Source organism: Dromiciops gliroides, chromosome 2 (genome assembly GCF_019393635.1).
Source record: "Dromiciops gliroides isolate mDroGli1 chromosome 2, mDroGli1.pri, whole genome shotgun sequence".
Classification (NCBI taxonomy): Eukaryota; Metazoa; Chordata; class Mammalia; order Microbiotheria; family Microbiotheriidae; genus Dromiciops; species Dromiciops gliroides.
The window spans coordinates 213,947,475-213,966,367 of record NC_057862.1 but is presented as its reverse complement, the minus strand read 5'-3'; the positions used below and the strand labels follow the sequence as shown (position 1 = coordinate 213,966,367).

General features: G+C 40.5%; 1 protein-coding gene across 1 annotated transcript; it reads left to right on the top strand.

Annotated features, from left to right (window-relative positions):
* Positions 1 to 272: 272 nt before the first annotated feature.
* On the top strand, positions 273 to 18,246 carry SERPINA10 (serpin family A member 10). The gene is made up of 5 exons (XM_043989767.1): positions 273 to 376; positions 10,679 to 11,435; positions 13,317 to 13,590; positions 16,509 to 16,659; positions 17,895 to 18,246. The coding sequence occupies exons 1-5, from the start codon at positions 332 to 334 to the stop codon at positions 18,084 to 18,086; spliced, it is 1,419 nt and encodes a 472-aa protein (XP_043845702.1). The 5' UTR covers positions 273 to 331; the 3' UTR covers positions 18,087 to 18,246.
* The last annotated feature ends 647 nt before the right edge of the window (positions 18,247 to 18,893 follow it).

The following is an 18,893-nucleotide window of genomic DNA, read 5'->3' as shown; positions in this document are numbered from 1 at the left end:
CTCAGAGTATTCCCCCAGCCCCAGGACACTTTAGAATCTTAAGATGAAGGAATAATGTTCATGGTACAAGTTCAGACCCTTGCTAGCAAACTTGGGAGGATTTGGGTGGGGAAGGCTTCTTGATTCTGGGGAATCTCAATGTACTGCAGATGAAAGGGATGGCCTGTTTCACACATATGGGAGGTCAGTCCTGCTCCTGGCCTCCCGTTTTCCTATAATTCATCCCGGAAGTTAATTAGTAACAGCCCAATCAGATCCCCACACTTTGGAATAGCAAATATTTGCTGAAGGCTTTCAGCTTCAAACCTTAACCTTTTAACTTTAACTTTGAATGGAAGAACATCATCAGAAGGGTAACAGGAGAACTGCTGAGTTGGTAAGATCTTGCTGTTTCAAGAGAAAAAATTTTAAATGTCTATATTGGGGGGGTGGGGAGAAAATGCCCTGTCATATCTTAGCTGGGAATAGCTAATGGGAGATGTTCTGTGATCTCTTCTGGAAATCTGATTCTTGTTGTTGCTGCTGGTGGTGGTGGTGGTGGAAAGGTCTCCTTTTGGTCAGCTAAGGCCCCTTCCAAACAGAGCTCCCAACCTTTAGATTTTTCATAATTGGAGAATTTAAACAAACTTAGAGTCTTAGAGAGGAAAACAAGGGTCCTTTAAGCAAAATAAGCCTCCTGGAAGAGTGTGGGAGGTGGTTGGACACGGGGGAAGGGAGGGAGCCTTTAAGCCTTTGCAAGGACACCATCCAACTAGCATCTCAATTTGGGTGACTTAAGAGGAGAGAGTCTGGCTGGATCTGTGATTTCATCAGTACAGGGAACTCTCAGTATGGAAAAATCTCTCCATAGTGTAGACTCACAACTCCTCTATCTCTTAGAACCTTAGTAGTTAAGTGAATTGCTCATGGTCACATATCTAGGATGTATCAGAGGCAATTCTGGAGCTCAGATCTTCCTGACTCCAAAACTAACTTTCTGTTCACTAGGCCATGCTGTTTATTTCCTAATCCCAAATTTCAAGTATATCTAAAAACGAGAGAGAAAGAGACAGACACAGAGACAGAGACTGAGATTCAAGAAGGAAGGCACCTCAAACACAATAAGGCAAATGCACCCAGAGTTTTAAACCAGGTAATACAGTGTAAGGATTAATCCTTTCTGACTCAAAGGTGTTACTTAATGATTTTTTTTCTCTCTCCCTCCCTCCCTTCCTTTGTTCATTCCTTCTTTCTCTTCTTTCTTTCTTCCTCTCTTTTTTCTCTCTTCCTTCCTCTCTTTTCTTTCTCCCTTTCTTTTTCCTTCCTTCTTTCCTCTTTCTTTTTTTCTCTCCCTTCCTTCCTTCTTACCTTCCTTCCTCTTTTTCTTTCCCTCCCTTCCTCTTTCTTTCTTTCATTCATTCATTCCCTCACTTCCTCTCTCTCTTCCTTCCTGCCTTTCTTCTATGATTTCATTAGACCATGAGCTCCTCCATTAGACTGTGAGTTCCTGGAGATCTGGGATTATTTTTGCTTTTCTTTGATTCTCTAATACCTAGCACAGTGCCTGGCACATTGTAGGTACTTAATAAATGCTCATTGATTTAAGTTGTAATAGGGAACTCCCTCTGCCATTGTAGATCTGCAACTTCTCTTCATTCAGCTTATGGTCTTAGAGATTTTCTTGGGACCACTGAGGGCTTGAGTGATTTATCTCCATTCACACAGCTAGTATGTGTCTGAAGTAGGACTTGAACTCAGTTCTTCTGACTCCAAGGCTGTTTCTCTATTCACTGTGCCAAGCTGCCTAGTAAATTACTTCTTCTAAATGGTAATACAGAAGAGTAGCCATGAATTTTGTGGACTCAATGCTTTAAGTTTTTCAAAGTGTTTTACATACATTATCTCTTTTCACCCTCCCAAGGACTCTTTGAAGTAAGTACTTCAGGTATTATCGTCTCTATCTTACATATATGTAACTTACTGAATCTTGAGAGGTAATCTGACCTAGTGAATAGAGGGGTGCTCTAGAATCAGGAGGACCTGGGTTCAAATTCTTCCTCTAACACATATTAGCTGAGTTACAGTGGTGAGGGCTAGATTTGGATAAGAGGACCATCACTTACTGGGTGATTTGTCTGAGGCTCAGTTTTCTCATTTATATAATCAGGAATGGAGGGTTGGACTAAATGTCCTGTGAGGTCCCTTTCTAGCTCTAGCATCACTATGATATTTCAACCCTCAGTGCTCCCAGGTAACTCTCTTATGTTACAGATGAGTTTGCATCCTTGGAAAGAAGTAGGAATTCCATACACTGATGACATCATAGGTCTAGATCCTACTCCCTCCCCACATATAAATTCACTAAGTACTGCACATTTTTCTGGGAGGCAATTGGGGTGAAGTGACTTGCCCGAGGTCACACAGCTAGTAAGGATCTTAGGCCAGATTTGAACTCAAGTCTTCATGACTCTAGGACTTCATCCACTGTGCCATATACAGCTGCCCCTTGCACGTTTCTTAAAGGAATAACTTATAAAATTCTGTGCATGCTGGGGTATCATTTGGTTCTCTAAAGGAGTAATTTTATAAATCCTGGCATATGAAACAATTGGCAACATGAGGCTCAATCATAGCTGTAGCAAGGTTGACCCACAGCAAACATTTCTGCTATCACTCCCCCAGCACCGCCCCCCCCCCTCGAATCTTCTAGGTGAATCATAACACTATGTATTGTAAGTATGCAATCAAACTGTATTTGTATGTGATATGAGAGAAATCCATAACCCTCCCTCCCAAATAGGCTGCCTCAGGGCCTGGAATCCCCCCCACCCCCCCGCCTCTCTTGCAAAGTTGTTATTATTCAGTGGTTTTTTTAAGTCATGTTCAACTCTTCATAACCTCCTTTTGAGGTTTTCTTGGCAAAAATACTGGACCGGCTTGCTATTTTCTTCTCTAGCTCATTTGACAAATGAGGAAACTGAGGCAAACAGGGTTAAATGAATTGCCCAGGGTTACACAGCTAGTATCTGCAAAGCAAAACATCTCTGTTAAAATAGAAATATTACCTAGAATGATAAACTCTTGTATCTGTATAAGGTGCTGCAGTTTGCAAATAATAATAGAGCTTTAGGACTTTAAAAGAACTTTAGATACAAAATTTCACTGGAGGTAGGCACTATGAACATCTCATTTTACAGATGAGTAAATTGATTGAAGCTCAGAGAATTTATAGCACTTGCCTATGGTCACACTATTGGTAATGGGCAGATCTTGAACTTAACCCAGGTCTTCTGAATCTCATTCAATGCCCTTTTAATTAAACCACATTTGCTTTCTCCCTGTGAGGGAGAAGTATCACCTTGAGACATTTTTAATTGTTTTTATTCAGTCGTTCAGTCATGTCCAACTCTTCATGACCCTATGGACCACAGCATACCAGGTCCTTCTATCCTTCACTTTCTCTCAAAGTCTGTTCAAATTCATGCTTGTTTCCATGACATTATCTTTTTTTTTTTTTTTTTTGCAGGGCAATGAGGGTTAAGTGACTTGCCCAGGGTCACACAGCTATTAAGTGTCAAAATGTCTGAGACCAGATTTGAACTCAAGTCCTCCTGAATCCAGGGCCGGTGCTTTATCTACTGCACCACCTAGCTGCCCCCTTCCATGACATTATCTATCCATCTCATCCTCTGCTATCCCCTTTCTCTTTTTCCTCTGGTCTTCCCCAACATCAGAGTCTTTTCCAATGAGTCCTGTCTTCTCATTATGTGGTCAAAGCATTTAAGTTCCAGCTTCAGTATTTGACCTTCTAGTGAAGAGCCTGGTTTAAGTTCTATAAGCATTGACTAATTTGATCTCCTTGCTGTCCAAGGGACCCACAAAAGTCTTCTCCAGCACTAGTTTGAAAGCATCAGTTCTGTAGTACTCAGTTTTCCTTATATTCTGACTCTCACAGTCATATATTGCTACTGGAAAGGTAATGTCTCTGCTTTTTAGTATGCTGTCCAGATTCACCATAGCTTTCCTCCCAAAGAGTAAGTGTCCTTTAATTTCATGGCTGCAGTTGCCAATCTAGAGTGATCTTTGAGCCTAAGAATATAAAATCTGACACTGCTTCCATTTGTTTCCCCTCTGTTTGCCAGGAAGTGATGGGACCAGTCACCAAGATCTTAAATTTTTTTTTTTTATGTTAAGCTTCAAGCTTGAGTCACTATCATCCATTAAAATCTTAGGGCTGAAAAGTTTATCAGATTGACCATTCACGTATCTAGGATCCAAGGGGGGAAAGGTCTATGTGTTGGTTTGAAGGGACAAATCTTGAGGATGGAGAGGCTCAGGCTATTGCTATGGGGAGGGCCAGGCTAGACAGAAGACAGGCTGGGGGTCCTTGACCTAAGGAAGGGAGTAAGTAAAAAGAGGGAAGGAAGAATCTAAAGGGGACTGGAAAGTAAAATTCTGATGCCCTCATAATTTGGCCGTATTTATGTTCTTCTTGATGTATGTAAATAGAGTGAAGGCCACTGTTGAAAGGAAAATTCTTTGGGCTTTTACCCTGATTAACAAGGCAAAACTCAGGACAAAGAGAATTAGAAGGTTTTTTTTTTTTACAAGTATGTCAAGGTTGGGATTATCACATTGTTGGGATTATCACATTGTTGGGATAATCAATGAAGATCAACAAATGACTTCAAGATGGGCCAGCTTTTATTGGTAACTTCTGTAATTAGATAAAGACAATTTAAATAGGTCCATGTCCATAAAGGGAGTTGGGCCCTTGTATCCTTGTATCCTTGTAACCTTGTTCCTCCCTAAGGTGACAATTACATGACAATTTGCAGGCAGGGGTACGTGACAAAGAGCAGGTAATGCAAAAAACTGCAGGCTCAGTTGTTGCTTTCCCCAAAAGAGCCTCCCCCAACACTGACTGACAAGCAGGGTTGGGAACAATAGGTCATTGAATCAACATACCTTTCAACCATCACAACCTGTCACTTGTCTTTGTTGTTGTTGGGTAGTTTCAGTTGTGTCCAACTCTTTGTGATCCCATCTCAGATTTTCTTGGCAGAGATACTAGAGTGGTTTTGCCATTTCCTTCCCTAGCTCATTTGACAGATGAGGAAACTGAGGCAAACAGGGTTAAGTGACTTGCCCAGTGTCATACAGCTAGTAAGATTGATTTGATAATGACCAGCTAGTGAGGCTGGATTGGAACTCAGGAAGATGTGTCTTCCTGAGTCCAAGATCAGTGCTCTAACCATTGTGCTAGCTGCCCCATCACTTGTCTCACAAATCTGTGGTAGATTTTGTAAACAGTCTTGAGTTTGGCTGAAACATAGAAATTATACAAAGTCTCCACCAAGTTTTCACAGAATTGGGAGTGGGGGAGAGGGGGTAAGGTTGGGAGGCCTACAGGGAGTCCAAAAAAGGTTGTTGAAGCCTAGACCTGCTGACCTTTTCAGTAATGACAGTAATGAAGTTGTGAACTCTTTGGACAGAGCAATCTAAACTTTAAGCTGCTTGGGCTTCTTGGAATCTCTGATTGAAGACTTTAGAATGGGGAGGGACCATAGAACATAGAATGCTGAAGGTAAGGACTGGAAGGAAACTTAGCTTATTACAAAAGTCAATGGAGGCAGCTAGGTGGTGCAGTGGATAAAGCACCGGCCCTGGATTCAGGACGACCTGAGTTCAAATCCAGCCTCAGACACTTGACACTTACTAGCTGTGTGACCCTGGGCAAGTCACTTAACCCTCATTGCCCTGCAAAACAAACAAACAAACCCCAAACAAAACAAAACAGGCTAACAGACAGTGTTGGAATAGAAGTCAGGAAGATTCGGACAGATCTAAATCCTGCCTCTTACATTGCTAGACATGGGACTACTGGCAAGCCATTTAATATCTCTAAGTTTCAGTTTCTCCATCTATAACATGAACTTCACAGGGTTGCCAGGCTCAAATTAAATGCGTTATATATTCGGCAAACCTTAAATGCCCCATAGCTATATCGTTCCCTATCACCTGTACCTATCGTTTCTGCCAGTTATTATTAGAACATTTAGAAGGGGCTCAGAGATTATCTAGTCTAAATCCCTCATTTACAGGTGGGGAAACTGACTTTGAGAAAGAAATAAGCCAAGAAGCAGGAGGCAAATTCATGTCAGAACTGGTCTCATTGTGCTCTCCCCAGATGCTGCTGCATCTGTCTGCTGGGATTACAAAAGGGTGAAAGAAGTTATAATACCCCCCAATATTTATTCACTAGTGGTGCTTATAAGTCAATATGTCAGAGTTTTTCTTTCTGTTGGGAAATGTGGAATATTGTAAACCTGGTGATGGCAATCACTAGGTTTCAGAAACAGATTTTAATGTTTTGTTGGGATTGGATAGATTCACTAATGGGCCAGTATTGATATTACTTTGAAACTTACTAGGACACTTATGAAATAGGGTGCTCTGTTTAATTGGGTTTTCTGGAGGGTTGGTGCTCTTTCCAAAATATTTGAGCCTTTTTAACTTTTAGTTAAAAGCGGTCTAGTTAATGGAATTAACAGGCAGTTAGGTTTCACAATGGATAGAGCGTCAGGTGGAGAGTCAAGAAGACCTGACTTCAAATCCAACCTCAGACATATGCTGGCTGTGTGACCCTGGGTAAGTCACTTAACCTTTATTTGCCTTAGTTTCCTCATCTGCAAAATGATCCAGAGAAGGAAATGGCAAACCATTCCAGTACCTTTGCTAAGAAAACCCAAAATAATGTCCTGAAGAGGACATTATAATAACAATTATAATAATGACTGAAATGACTAGACCACAAGATTAGAGTCAAACATAATTGATTCTCTTTTTAGTGCTTGGACCCTGGGTGTCATCATTATAAAGACTCTCACTGTACCACAGTGTAGATGAAACCAGACTGAGCCTCTTGGGAACCTGGCATGAGTTGGGGTTTTTTTTGTGTGTGTGGGGGCAATGGGGGCTAAGTGACTTGCCCAGGGTCACACAGCTAGCAAGTGCCAAATGTCTGAGGCTGGATTTGAACTCAGGTACTCCTGAATCCAGGGCCGGTGCTTTATCCACTGCGCCATCTAGCTTCCCCACCTGGCATGTGTTTTTAAAGCTGAGTTACAGTGACAAACTTGTTTGCTTGTGAATTTCATACTTCAATGCCTCAAGCATCCATGATGTCCTTGATATGTGTACTCCCTTCACTGACACAGATTGAAAGCCTTCTTCAACCTGGCAGAGAGTTTCCAAAAGTTTCTGTGGCTCAAACATTGACCCTGTCACCAACTTAGCTGGGTTGTTCCTCAGAAAACAAACATTTGGTGCATCATTAGGATTACACTTAAAACCCTGTTCAATCTTGTTCTCTGCTGGCATAATCTTCAAGAATCCAGAGTCATGCACCCTGCTATAAGTGGGACTTTATTTTTTTTAATGTAAAATTGAAATGTTTTACTTTTAATTTTTAATGGTATTTTTTCTAATCACATGTAAAGACAAATTTTAACATTCATTTAAAAAAAATTTTGAATGCCAAATTTTCTCTCTCCCTCACCTCCCCTCTCTCTAAGACTGTAAGCAATTTGATATAGGTTATATATGTACAATCATGTAAAACATATTCCATATTAGTCATGTTGTAAAAGAAGAAACAGACCAAAAGAAAACACACACTCACAAAGTGAAAATAGTATGCTTCTATCTGCATTTAAATTCCATCAGTTTTTTCTCTGCATAAGGATGCTATTTTTTATTTTAAGTCCTTCAGAATTGTCTTAGATCATTGCATTGTGAGAATAGCTACATTATTCATAGTTGATCATCATACAATGTTGCTGTTACTGTGTACAATGTTTTCCTGGTTCTGCTCATATCACTTTGCATCAGTTCGTGTAAGTATTTCCAGGTTTTTTATGAGTAGGACTTTAGTGATTTTTGTAGATTTTATTTTATATTTTTATTTTATTATTTTTATTAGCATTAGTAGTTTTGCTTTTTTTTTTTTTTTTTTGGTCAGGAAATGGGGGTTAAGTGACTTGCTCAGGGTCACACAGCTAGTAAGTGTGAAGTGTCTGAGTCTGGAGTTGAACTCAGGCCCTCCTGAATCCAGGGCCAGTGCTTTATCCACTGTGTATTAGCATTAGTAGTAACTTTGGTTAAGAGACAAAATGTTTTGGTCAGCCGTGACCCTGGGAAAAATCTGAAACTTCTCATTGCCCCAGTAAAAATTCTAAGACTGTAAGTTACAGGGGTGTTGTTGATCTGCCTTGGTGGGAGGTTTCCACATTAGGAGTTTCCCATATGAAATTATGAGTATACACACACACACACACACACACACACCAAGCTCACAAAATGTAGCACTTTATTGTTACAAAGTACTTTCCTTAGAACAACCCTGTGAAGTAGAATAATAGAATTTCCAACTCAGAAGAGCTCTCAGAGGTCAACAAATCCAACCCTCACCCCAAGTCATGAATCTGGTCTTCAACATCACCAACAAATCTCTGCTTAAACAGTTTTAGGGATGAGGAATTTATATTCCCCATGAAATAGGGGATTCCATTGCTGGACAGCTCCAATTATTAGGAAGCTTTTCTTTCCTGAGGCAGAAAAAGTGTCTTTGAATTCCACCCACTGCTCCTAGGTCTATCCTCTTGTGGTCTAACAGAACAAGTTTTATCCTTGTTCCATATGATAACAACAATAATAAAAAGCTGACATTTACATATTCTTTATTTTTTAAAAAATGAACCTTACATTATCTCATTTCATCTTCACGACCCTGGGAATTAAATGCTACAGATTTATTATCCCCAGTTTACAGGTTGAGGCTGGAAGTTAAGTGACTTTGCTCAAGGGCACATAGCTAGAAAGTACTAGAGGTAGGATTCAAACCCAGAACTTCCTGACTCCAATTACAGGACTCTACCCACTACAAGCAATTGACCTGAATTTAAATCCTGCCTTAGATACTTACTAGCTGTATGACCCTGGGCAAATCACTTAACCTCAACTGGAAAATGAGGATAGTAGCACCTAGCTCCCAGGACTATTGTCATAATCAATTTTTTTTGCAGGGCAATGAGGGTTAAGTGACTTGCCCAGGGTCACACAGCTAGTAAGTGTCAAGTGTCTGAGGCCAAATTTGAACTCAGGTCCTCCTGAATCCAGGACCAATGCTTTATCCACTGTGCCACCTAGCTGCTCCCTTATTGTGACAATCAAATGGGATAATATTTATAAAATGCTTTGTAAAACTTAAAGTGCTGTGTAAATATTATTATTAGTCTATCTTATATGAAGAGGTGGCTCTTCTCCTTGCCAGGGCAAATCCCTCTGCATGCACAAGTGATCCTATCCCATTCCGTCTTCTTTGGCAGATGGTGTCCTTTGTCTCCCATTATCTCACTTTTTTTGAGGGGCAATGAGGGTTAAGTGACTTGCCCAGGGTCACACAGCTATCTCACTTACTTTCAATCTTTCCCCATCAACTGGCACATTCCCCACTGCCTATAAGTATGCCCAGGTCTATTCCCTTTTTAAAAAACCCTCACGTGAGCTATCCAGCCAACTATCTATCACATCATAGCTTTCCTCCCTTTTTTAGCTAAACTCCTTGAAAACATCATTTACAACAGATGTCTCCACTTCCTTTCCCTTGTACAGCTTGACCTCTGTCCCTTCTCATTTAAGGCCACATATACAATTAGTAGCAGAGCCAGGCTGAAACCCCAGGTCTCTTTCTTGTTTCTTGGTCCATTGTGCTTCTTACTATACCATGGCTGCCTCATTTTCTTCAAGGAGGGCAAAACAAAAATCCAGTTATTTGGAGGTTCTGGTAAATTAGATTCTGGCTCATCGAGGTTTAACTATTTATAACAATTAAACAGGCAGCTAAGTGGCATGGTGGATAGGGCTTGGAATCAGGAAGATGACTCATCTTCCTGAGATCCAATCTGGCCTCAGATACTTACTAGCTGTGTGATTCGGGGTAAGTCTCTTAACCTCATCTATAACATAAGCTGGAGAAGGAAATGGCAAACCGCTCCACTATCTTTGCCAAAAAATGACTCAACAACAACAAAAACAATCAAACTCTACCAGATGTTTTTTAATCCACATGGTAGGGAGCCCAGTCTGGCAAACAGGTATCCTGGGTTGGGGCTCAGAGCACCTGAGTTTGATTTCTGGCTCTTGCTACTTACTCCCTGCATAACCTTAAACTAGTTGTTCTATTTCTCCTGGGCTTCAGATTTGTCTTCTGCAAGATGAAAGGGATGGGCTAGATAAGTGATAACATATCAGAAATTGGGGGGGGGGTTCACTAAACCATATGTAAGGATCTCTGAGAGTCACATATTGACTTAGAAAACCACATATTAACATCATCTAAGTCAAACTGCATTTTATTTAGTTCAATATTTCCCAATTACGTTTTAATCTGGTTCTCAAGCACTCAGTAGTGTTACTGCTGCATGGGGCCTATCTGTATCTGTCACTTCTGGGCTAAATGATCTCTAAATCCCCTTTCAGTTCTAAATCCTATGGCCTTAAGTGATTTTCTCCCACAGCAGAACAAGGCTCAACCTCCTAAGCAGTAATTCACCTTAGCACAGAGATAAATATTTTTTTAAATGAATGGCTTTAAAAAACATCTTTTTCCCTCTTTACCCAACTTTTGGTTGTTAAGAAATACATTCACTCGGCCTCCAAAACCAACGCTATGAAAACAGCCTTCTTCCTTATCCTCTTCCTGGCGGAAGTGTGGATGGTATTGGGCACTGCTAAGGACTGGGGACCAGGGAAGATGGAAACAGACCTGGAGGTTTTGAGGAATCACACCCTCCTTAACCACAAGAAAACGGATGGAGACAAACATCCCCAGGGGAAAGACACCTCAACATCAGCTGAGGAGGAGGAGCAGCCTCAGCCAGTATTGGATAGGGAGAAACTCTTAGAAAAGAATGCCAACTTTGGGTTCAACCTGTTCCGGAAAATAGCTATGAAACACGATGGCAACATAGTTTTCTCTCCTTTCTGCCTTTCCTTTGCCATGAATACTTTATTGTTGGCAGCCAGAGGGCAGACCCGATCCCAAATCTTGGAGGGCCTGGACTTGCAGGATCTAAGTGGTACACAGACAACTTTCTTGCCTTCTCTCTTCAAGGAGCTCAAAGACAACATCTCCCTAAACCAGGAGCTGGCTTTATTGAAAGGGAGTTTTGCTTTTATCCACAAGGATTTTGATATCAAAGAGACGTTCGTCAATTTGTCCAAGCAATATTTTGACATGGAGTATGTACCTGTGAATTTCCACAATGTTACACAGGCCAAGAGTTTCATGAATCATTATGTGAACAAGGAGACTAAGGGGAAAATTCCCAAGCTCTTTGATAATGTTAACACGGAAGCTAAATTAATTCTTGTGGATTACATCCTATTTAATGGTACGTATCTGTGTTACCTAAAAATGATACATTCTTCCTAAGAAATATACTTTTTTGTCTTTTCTTCCTTTTCATCCATATTCAGCCAACTCTAATTTGTGTACCACAACAAAGGCTGGATGTAGGTTTAAGAGCCAGTCCTGGGGGCAGCTAGGTGGTGCAGTGGATAAAGCACTGGCCCTGGATTCAGGAGGACGTGAGTTCATATCCAACCTCAGACACTTGACACTTACTAGCTGTGTGACCCTGGGCAAGTCATTTAACCCCCATTGCCCCACAAAAAAACAAAAAATAAAAATTTTAAAAAGAGCCAGTCCTGCCTACATCTTACACTGAGGCAGAGGAAGGCATTGGGAAAAGACACCCAAGAATGGTGCTAGTTCATTGGCAGTAATTGATGAAAATTACCCAAGCCATAGAACCTAGGGAGGATTATGCTATCTTTGCATACATTATTGTAATGATCCTTAGTGTTTTATGAAGCCATTTTTTGGTTTTGTGGGTGTCTGTCAATAAAGAAACCCTTTGCTCCAGAGCCAACTTGACCATCCCTGGTGTGAAACAAGGCTAACACCTCTAGAGATGTCAAAGACTGGGAACTAAATCCCTGCAAAAAGGGGTGGCATAGATAGAATGAAATATCCATGGACTCCTTGGCCTAATTTTTAGCTAATCATTCATGTTTCAGTTCAATTTTGCTAGAGTTCATTAAGTATATACTATGTTCAGGACACTGAGTTGCTAGAAAACTAATGTCTATAGTAGCCTGCATTCTACAAAATGTTTTCCTCACTACATTTCTGTGAGGCAGGTGGTGAAAACATTTTAAAGATGAAGAAACTCAGCCTCAGTTCAGTGTCTTACCTAAGGTCTCACAGATGACAAATGACAGAACCAGGCCTTGGACCCACGTCTGACTCCGGAGCCAATAATTATCTTTCCCCACTCAGTCTTTCAATATATTTTTCTCTTAAAAGACATAAAACTTTCTCAATATTCCTTTGGAAGGGAGGCTGAGGGGCAGCAAATCATCTCAAAAGGCAAGTCTAAATAATAACCACCCTTTTCTAACTGTACATTGAATGATGGATAGTTGGATATAGGGGTATTGAATTCAAGGCCATGTAGCTGAAATACTAGAGAATGAACAATGGTGAAAATAGCAACTCATGGAGCTCAAAAAAACTCTAGCAGTCAACACGACCTATTTTCTGGAGTTTCATAAAATAACAACAATAATTCACATTTTGTTAGCACTTTACACCTTAAACTTCCCTCACAATTGCCCTGTGAGGTAGGCAGCATGAGTAAGGGAGGTAGAGTTATTTGCAGGTATTCTAACTCCAAGGTCAGTGGTTTTTGCCACACAACACAGCATCTCTCCACACAGCTCTTAACTGGTGGCCTTTGATAAAACCTATACTATAGCCTGGGCTTTTTCACCAAAGGAGAAGAATGCAGTGTCTTGGCCTTGTGGACATGTTATTTGCTTGGCCTGATAGAGGTGGTTACGTAGCACAGTGATTAGAGCACTGCACCTTGAGCCAGGAGGACCCGAGTTTATCCTCTGACTGCCTCAATTTCCTCAACTGTAAAAATGGGGATAATAGCATCTACCAGGGTTGTTGGGAGGATCAAATGAGACAATATTTGTGAAACACTGAAGCACAGTGCCCAGCACATAGTAGGTGTTTATTAAATGTTTGTTTTCTTCCTTCCTGATTAATCTTCTGTGGAATTAGCATATCTTCCTAATGTTAATGTTGGCCCTAAAGAGAAGGACTAGTGCCCCTCACTTTTGAAGATTTCATCATGAAAAAGACTTGCTTTGTCAGCAGTTTTCTCAACCCACCATTTTTCTTCCTTTCTTTACCTCCTTAGGTAAATGGCTATCTGCATTTGATCCTCTTTTCACTGAAGTTGAAACCTTCCACCTGGACAAATACAGAACCACCAAGGTGCCTATGATGTATAGGTCTGAAAAGTTTGCTTCAACCTTTGATAGGAACTTACGTTGCCATGTCCTCAAATTACCCTACCGGGGAAATGCAAGCATGTTAGTGGTCCTTGGGGATAAAATGGGGGATTACTTTGCCATTGAAGACTACCTAACTGTAGAGCTGGTGGACAAATGGATCAGCAACATGGAAACCAGGTACTACTCATTTCAATACAATAGAAAATAAATACCTACTATGTGCAAAGCACTGATGTAGGCCCCACATGAGACACAAAGATTAGAAAAGACATGATTCCAACTATATCATACTATAATATGTGAGGCATGAATTAATGATGTGCAAAACAAAGTGGTATGTGAAGTCCGAGGGGGAAAAGCTACCAATAGGAAGGATCAGGAAAGGCTTTCTGGAGGGGGTGGTGTTTGAGTCAGGAGCTGACCTCAGGTATTTTGACTCCCAGGGCAGGGCTCTTGCTATCACAACCTTGCTACCTTTATTCTATAGTAACACGCTACTTGGAGAGATGGGGGAGGTGTGAGGGAGTCAGTAGGGTAGGACTTGTTCTCTTTTTGGGGGGGTGGGATGGGGCAATGAGGGTTAAATGACTTGCCCAGGGTCACACAGCTAGTAAGTGTCAAGTATCTGAGGCCAGATTTGAGCTCAGGTCTTCCTGAATCCAGGTGTACCGATTGGAATGACGCCACCTGCTGGAGACTTACTGTAGAAAAGCTCTGCCATGAAGTGAAGGTCTTTGAGGGCAAGACCAGGAGTCTTTTCTTTGGCGTCAGGAAGTGACGCCTGCTTGTGGGAAGAAGAAGGGGGGAGCCTGGCACTCCGAGTGGGGTTCTTTCCTGGGGACTCTGGTGGAGAGGGGAGCTAGAAATGCGCTCTTCCTTTAATAGATAGATGAATGTAGGCCTTTCCTTCTCTCTTTACCAAATTCTTATTTTCCTTAATAAATGCTTAAAAGCCTAACTCTTGCTAGAGCTTATAATTTATTGGTGACCACTCATTAGATATTTTAGACAGACTAGCTAGCATTTTAGCCTTTAACACAGGGCTGGTGCTTTATGCCACCTAGCTGTCCCCAAGGGCTTGTTCTTTTAAGGGATCAAATGAGATGATATTTGTAAAGTGCTTAACATAATGCCTAGCACATAGTGGGTGCTTAATAACTGTTTGTGCCTTTCTCCTTCCTTTTTAGGGGTAAAGATGGGCAGAACAGTGGCATTCTTTTGCCACTGAGGGGAATGTGATCACTTAATATTTCAAGAAAACATGGAAATCATTTATTTCATCAGTGTAGAGATTACCTCCATTGACACACACCAATCACATCCTCCAATGTCTTAGTTGAGAGTTCTATAAAATGTTGTAGCTGAAAGGTGGTAGTCAACCTTTTAATGCATGGACCTCTTTGGGGGGTAGGGACTCTTTTGACAGTCTAATGATGAAGTCATGACAGATGAATAAGTGTTTATGTAGCTCGTATTGTGTGACAAGTACACACTAAGCACTTTGCAAATTTCTTACTTCATCCTCATGATAGCCCTGGGAGGTAGGTATTATTATTGATCCCATTTTACTGATGAAGAAACAGAGAAGTTAAGTGACTTGCCCAGGGTCAGACTAATAAGTACCTGAGGCTAGTTTGGAACTCGGGTTTTTCTGATTCCAGGCCCAGTGCCCTCCCTATCTATTGTGTCATGTAGCTAGCTCCTCAAAAATGTCTATAAATTCATAAAACAAAATAGATAGGATTACAGAGGAAGCCAATTATACTGAAATGCAGTTATCAAAATTATAAAATTTAAAAAACCAAACCAACAAGTTCAAGGACCCAAGGTTAAGAACCAGTTTTAGTAATTGCCAAACCCCTCACTGAACCAATCCGGTCCTAGAGAGTAAACACAAAGATCTATGGAATCTTTTCCACTTTTCTTAGGAACTACCAGAAGCTTCTGTCCTGTTGGACTAGCCTTGGAGAACAAAGGGTTAAATCTTGGCCCTGGAGATAAACAGAAGCTAATATTTATATAACACTCTAAGGTTTACAAAATGCTTTACGTATATTTCCTCATTAGGCACTCAAAATCCTAGCAAGTAGGGATTGTTATATTCCAATATTACACATAACGAACCTGGAATCAGGAAGACCTGAGTTCAAATATGACCTCAGATACTTACTAGTTATATGATTCTAGTCAAGTCATTTATCCCCTATTTTCCTCAGTTTCTTCAACTTTAAAATGGGGGCAAAAATAGCACCTACTTCCTAGTGCTATTGTGAGGATAAAATCAGATATTTACAAAACACTTTGCAACCTTAAAGTGGAATATAAATGCTGGCTATTATTATAAAATAATAGGGGCAGCTAGGTGGTGCAGTGGATAAAGAATCAGCCCTGGATTCAGGAGGACCTGAGTTCAAATCTGGTCTCAGACACTTACTAGCTGTGTGACCTTGGGCAAGTCACTTAACCCTCATTGCCCTGCTCAAAAAAAAAAAAAGAAATAAAATAATACAAAGAGATTTCAAGAAGAAAAAAGGACTAATGACTAGGTGAGAGGTAGCATTTGAGCTTCATAGCACTTTGAAAGTAATCAGCAATTCTTCCAAGTGAGAGGTAAGGAAAGAATGCATTCCACTGTATTCATTGCTAGGGGCAAGCAGTATAATGCAGAATTATTGTGGCATTTAAAAAAAAAAACAACACCAAAGAAAGCAATAAAACTTTCTTTTTAAAAGAAGGCAGCTAGCTGTGTTACCCGGGGCAAGTCACTTAACCTTCAATGCCTAGCCAAAAAAAAAAAAAGTAGGTAAAAAAAATTCAGAGCCATCTCCATAACCCAATAAGCAGAGTTTTTTTTGGTGGAGTATTCCTGGCTTGTTCAAGGAAAATAACTGGCTGATTTAAGTTCAAGTTATGTTTTATCATATGCTTTTAGAGCTAATGGCATTTTCTCTGGACTAGGCCACTTTGTAAGAAGGAGTAGCACTTGAAATAACCTCTCCAACAGAAATCTTTTTTTTTAAAATAGGATATGTTTTGCTGCCAAAGAGAATGCCTTGTGTCTATTTTACATGATATTGTCTATTCTTGTGCCATAGAAAAATGGACGTTTTCTTTCCAAAGTTCAAGCTAGATCAGAAGTATGAGATACAAGAACTCCTTAAGCAGATGGGAATAAGAGCGATATTCTCACCCAAGGCCGATCTGAGTGAACTCTCGGGTCCAGCAAGGAATCTGAAAGTGTCTAAGGTAAGTTGTGAGTTGTTAGATGAACAAGTGTCACATTGTAAACTTCAGCAAATATGCATACAAAAAATATTCAGGGGCTGCAATGTGATACCTACATTAAACCTAGTAGAGAAGAGATTCAAAGTACGTGAGGTCTAAACAGCAAAGGAGTTTTTGTTATGAGACTTTATGAGTGTGTGTCCACACACACACACACACACACACACACACACACATATATATATGTATACATATGTATATGTGTATACATGTATTATATGTCTGTATCTATAGATAGTATTGCAATGAACTGGGAGGCTCTGGTGCCCCTTGCTAGGCATCAAATTAGCCAACCTAAGAATACATTCACACATACATGTATGGATCAAGTATGTACTAGAAGAAGGGCTCTGGCCTGTGTGTGCCCTAGAACTAAACTAATATTAAAGTTATTTTCAATTTATCTAAAAACAAACCTGTAAATCAATTCCATTTCCTGGATTAATTTCTCTTCGGGGTGGGGGAGTCGGACTAGTAATCTACTATTATCACTGGATAGAAGTTCCAGCTCAGTATCAGAAATAACTTCTTATCAAGTAGAGCTGTCTGAATATGAAATTGCCAACCTCTGGAGGGACACAGTTCTTCATTACTGGAAATCTCCAGGAAGTGGCTAGATGACTACCTTTCTGGGATGTCATGGAAGGATACAAATCCCTCAGACAAGGAATTGGATAACTTCCAACTTCTTTCAACCTCAAAGATCCCATGAGATGTATTTACTCAAGAGGAGATATAAGAGGCCAGTAAGGTCCCTGATTCCTCAGGAGTTCCTGTTAGCTCAGAAGATTTGAAGGGTGAGAATTCAAATCACGGGTCAGCTGGGACCTGCTCCCTTTCCTCCAAAGTATCCTTTCTGCTGGGATCCAGTCCAGGCCCCAGAGAGAAATCTCCACTTAGGCTTCCTTCACCCTTTCTTTGCCTTGACCTAAATTGCTAGGATTTGAGAAACTCTAGAGACAACACAGATTTCACAATATATAGCAGAAAGTTAACCCTAGTTTCATTTGGACTATGGCCCTCTCAAGGTGTGAGGGATATGCTGTACCCCTTGGTGATAAGGCTGAAATCAGGGGGGGAAATTCTAAGGCAGTCAGCAAAAGAATTCAGGAGAGAAAAACCTTTCCCTCGGGGACAACTTTGTGCTGTCTGCCTGGTTTGTTGCTATTGACATATTATTTCATTTCTATCCATAGATTACGCAGAGAACAGTAATTGAAGTCAATGAGAGAGGAACTGAAGCAGCAGCTGGAACAATGTCAGAAATTATTGCCTACTCGATGCCTCCAATCATCAGAGTAGACCATCCATTCCACTTCATGATCTACGAAGAGACATCTAAAAGTCTGCTCTTCCTGGGCAGGGTGGTCAACCCATCTCTTCTATAATTCATGACATGTAAAATGTCTTATACTACCAAAGGTACATATGAGAATACGTAAGATAGAGGTGAGGCGGGAAGAGGGTTGTCCTCATCCCGTGTTAGTTTTGGTTGTAGTTCTGGGTTCATGTGGAAATCTGCTGGGAATAAAGATGATTTTATGAAAATACTATTTACTTTAGGAAAGTCTTCATGCTTTTTGCCTCATATTTTAACCCGAGTTTTCAGCCACTAAACCATGGCACTATGATTAGTTTGACAACAGGGCTTGATGCCTCAAGTGGAGTCTTATGCTGTTGCCTACAATTCAGAGCTTAATATGACAGACATATTAGAGCACTGTCTGAAAGATAGAGTTTGGAAGGAACGGCCCCTTAAGAAAGTTTTTCCTTAAAATTAGCATCTCTATTCTTCTAGTACCAAATAAATTGTCTCCTTATAAACCATTAGAGTGTCACTCACTGGTGGCTAAAATGAGGGAAAGAAGTAATTGTAGTTATACACTAATCAGCACTGCATCTGGATCAGTGATGTCAGCTCAATTGTGATGTTTTTCAAGCAAATTTAAGAGAATAGTGATAGAATCACAGAATATTATGGCTTGATGGGTCCTTTCAAATTACCTAGTCCGTACTTACCATTTTAGATTGTGAAACTACAGTGAAATGACCTGCCCAAGGTCACATAAGTAGTCAATGATACAACCAGGACTATAGTCTCCTGTCTTCCTGTCCAGGTCTCTCTACATTACACCAAGCTACAGTAATTAGTGACTAATAAACTCCTTCCAACAAACTTTACCAAAAAAAAAAAA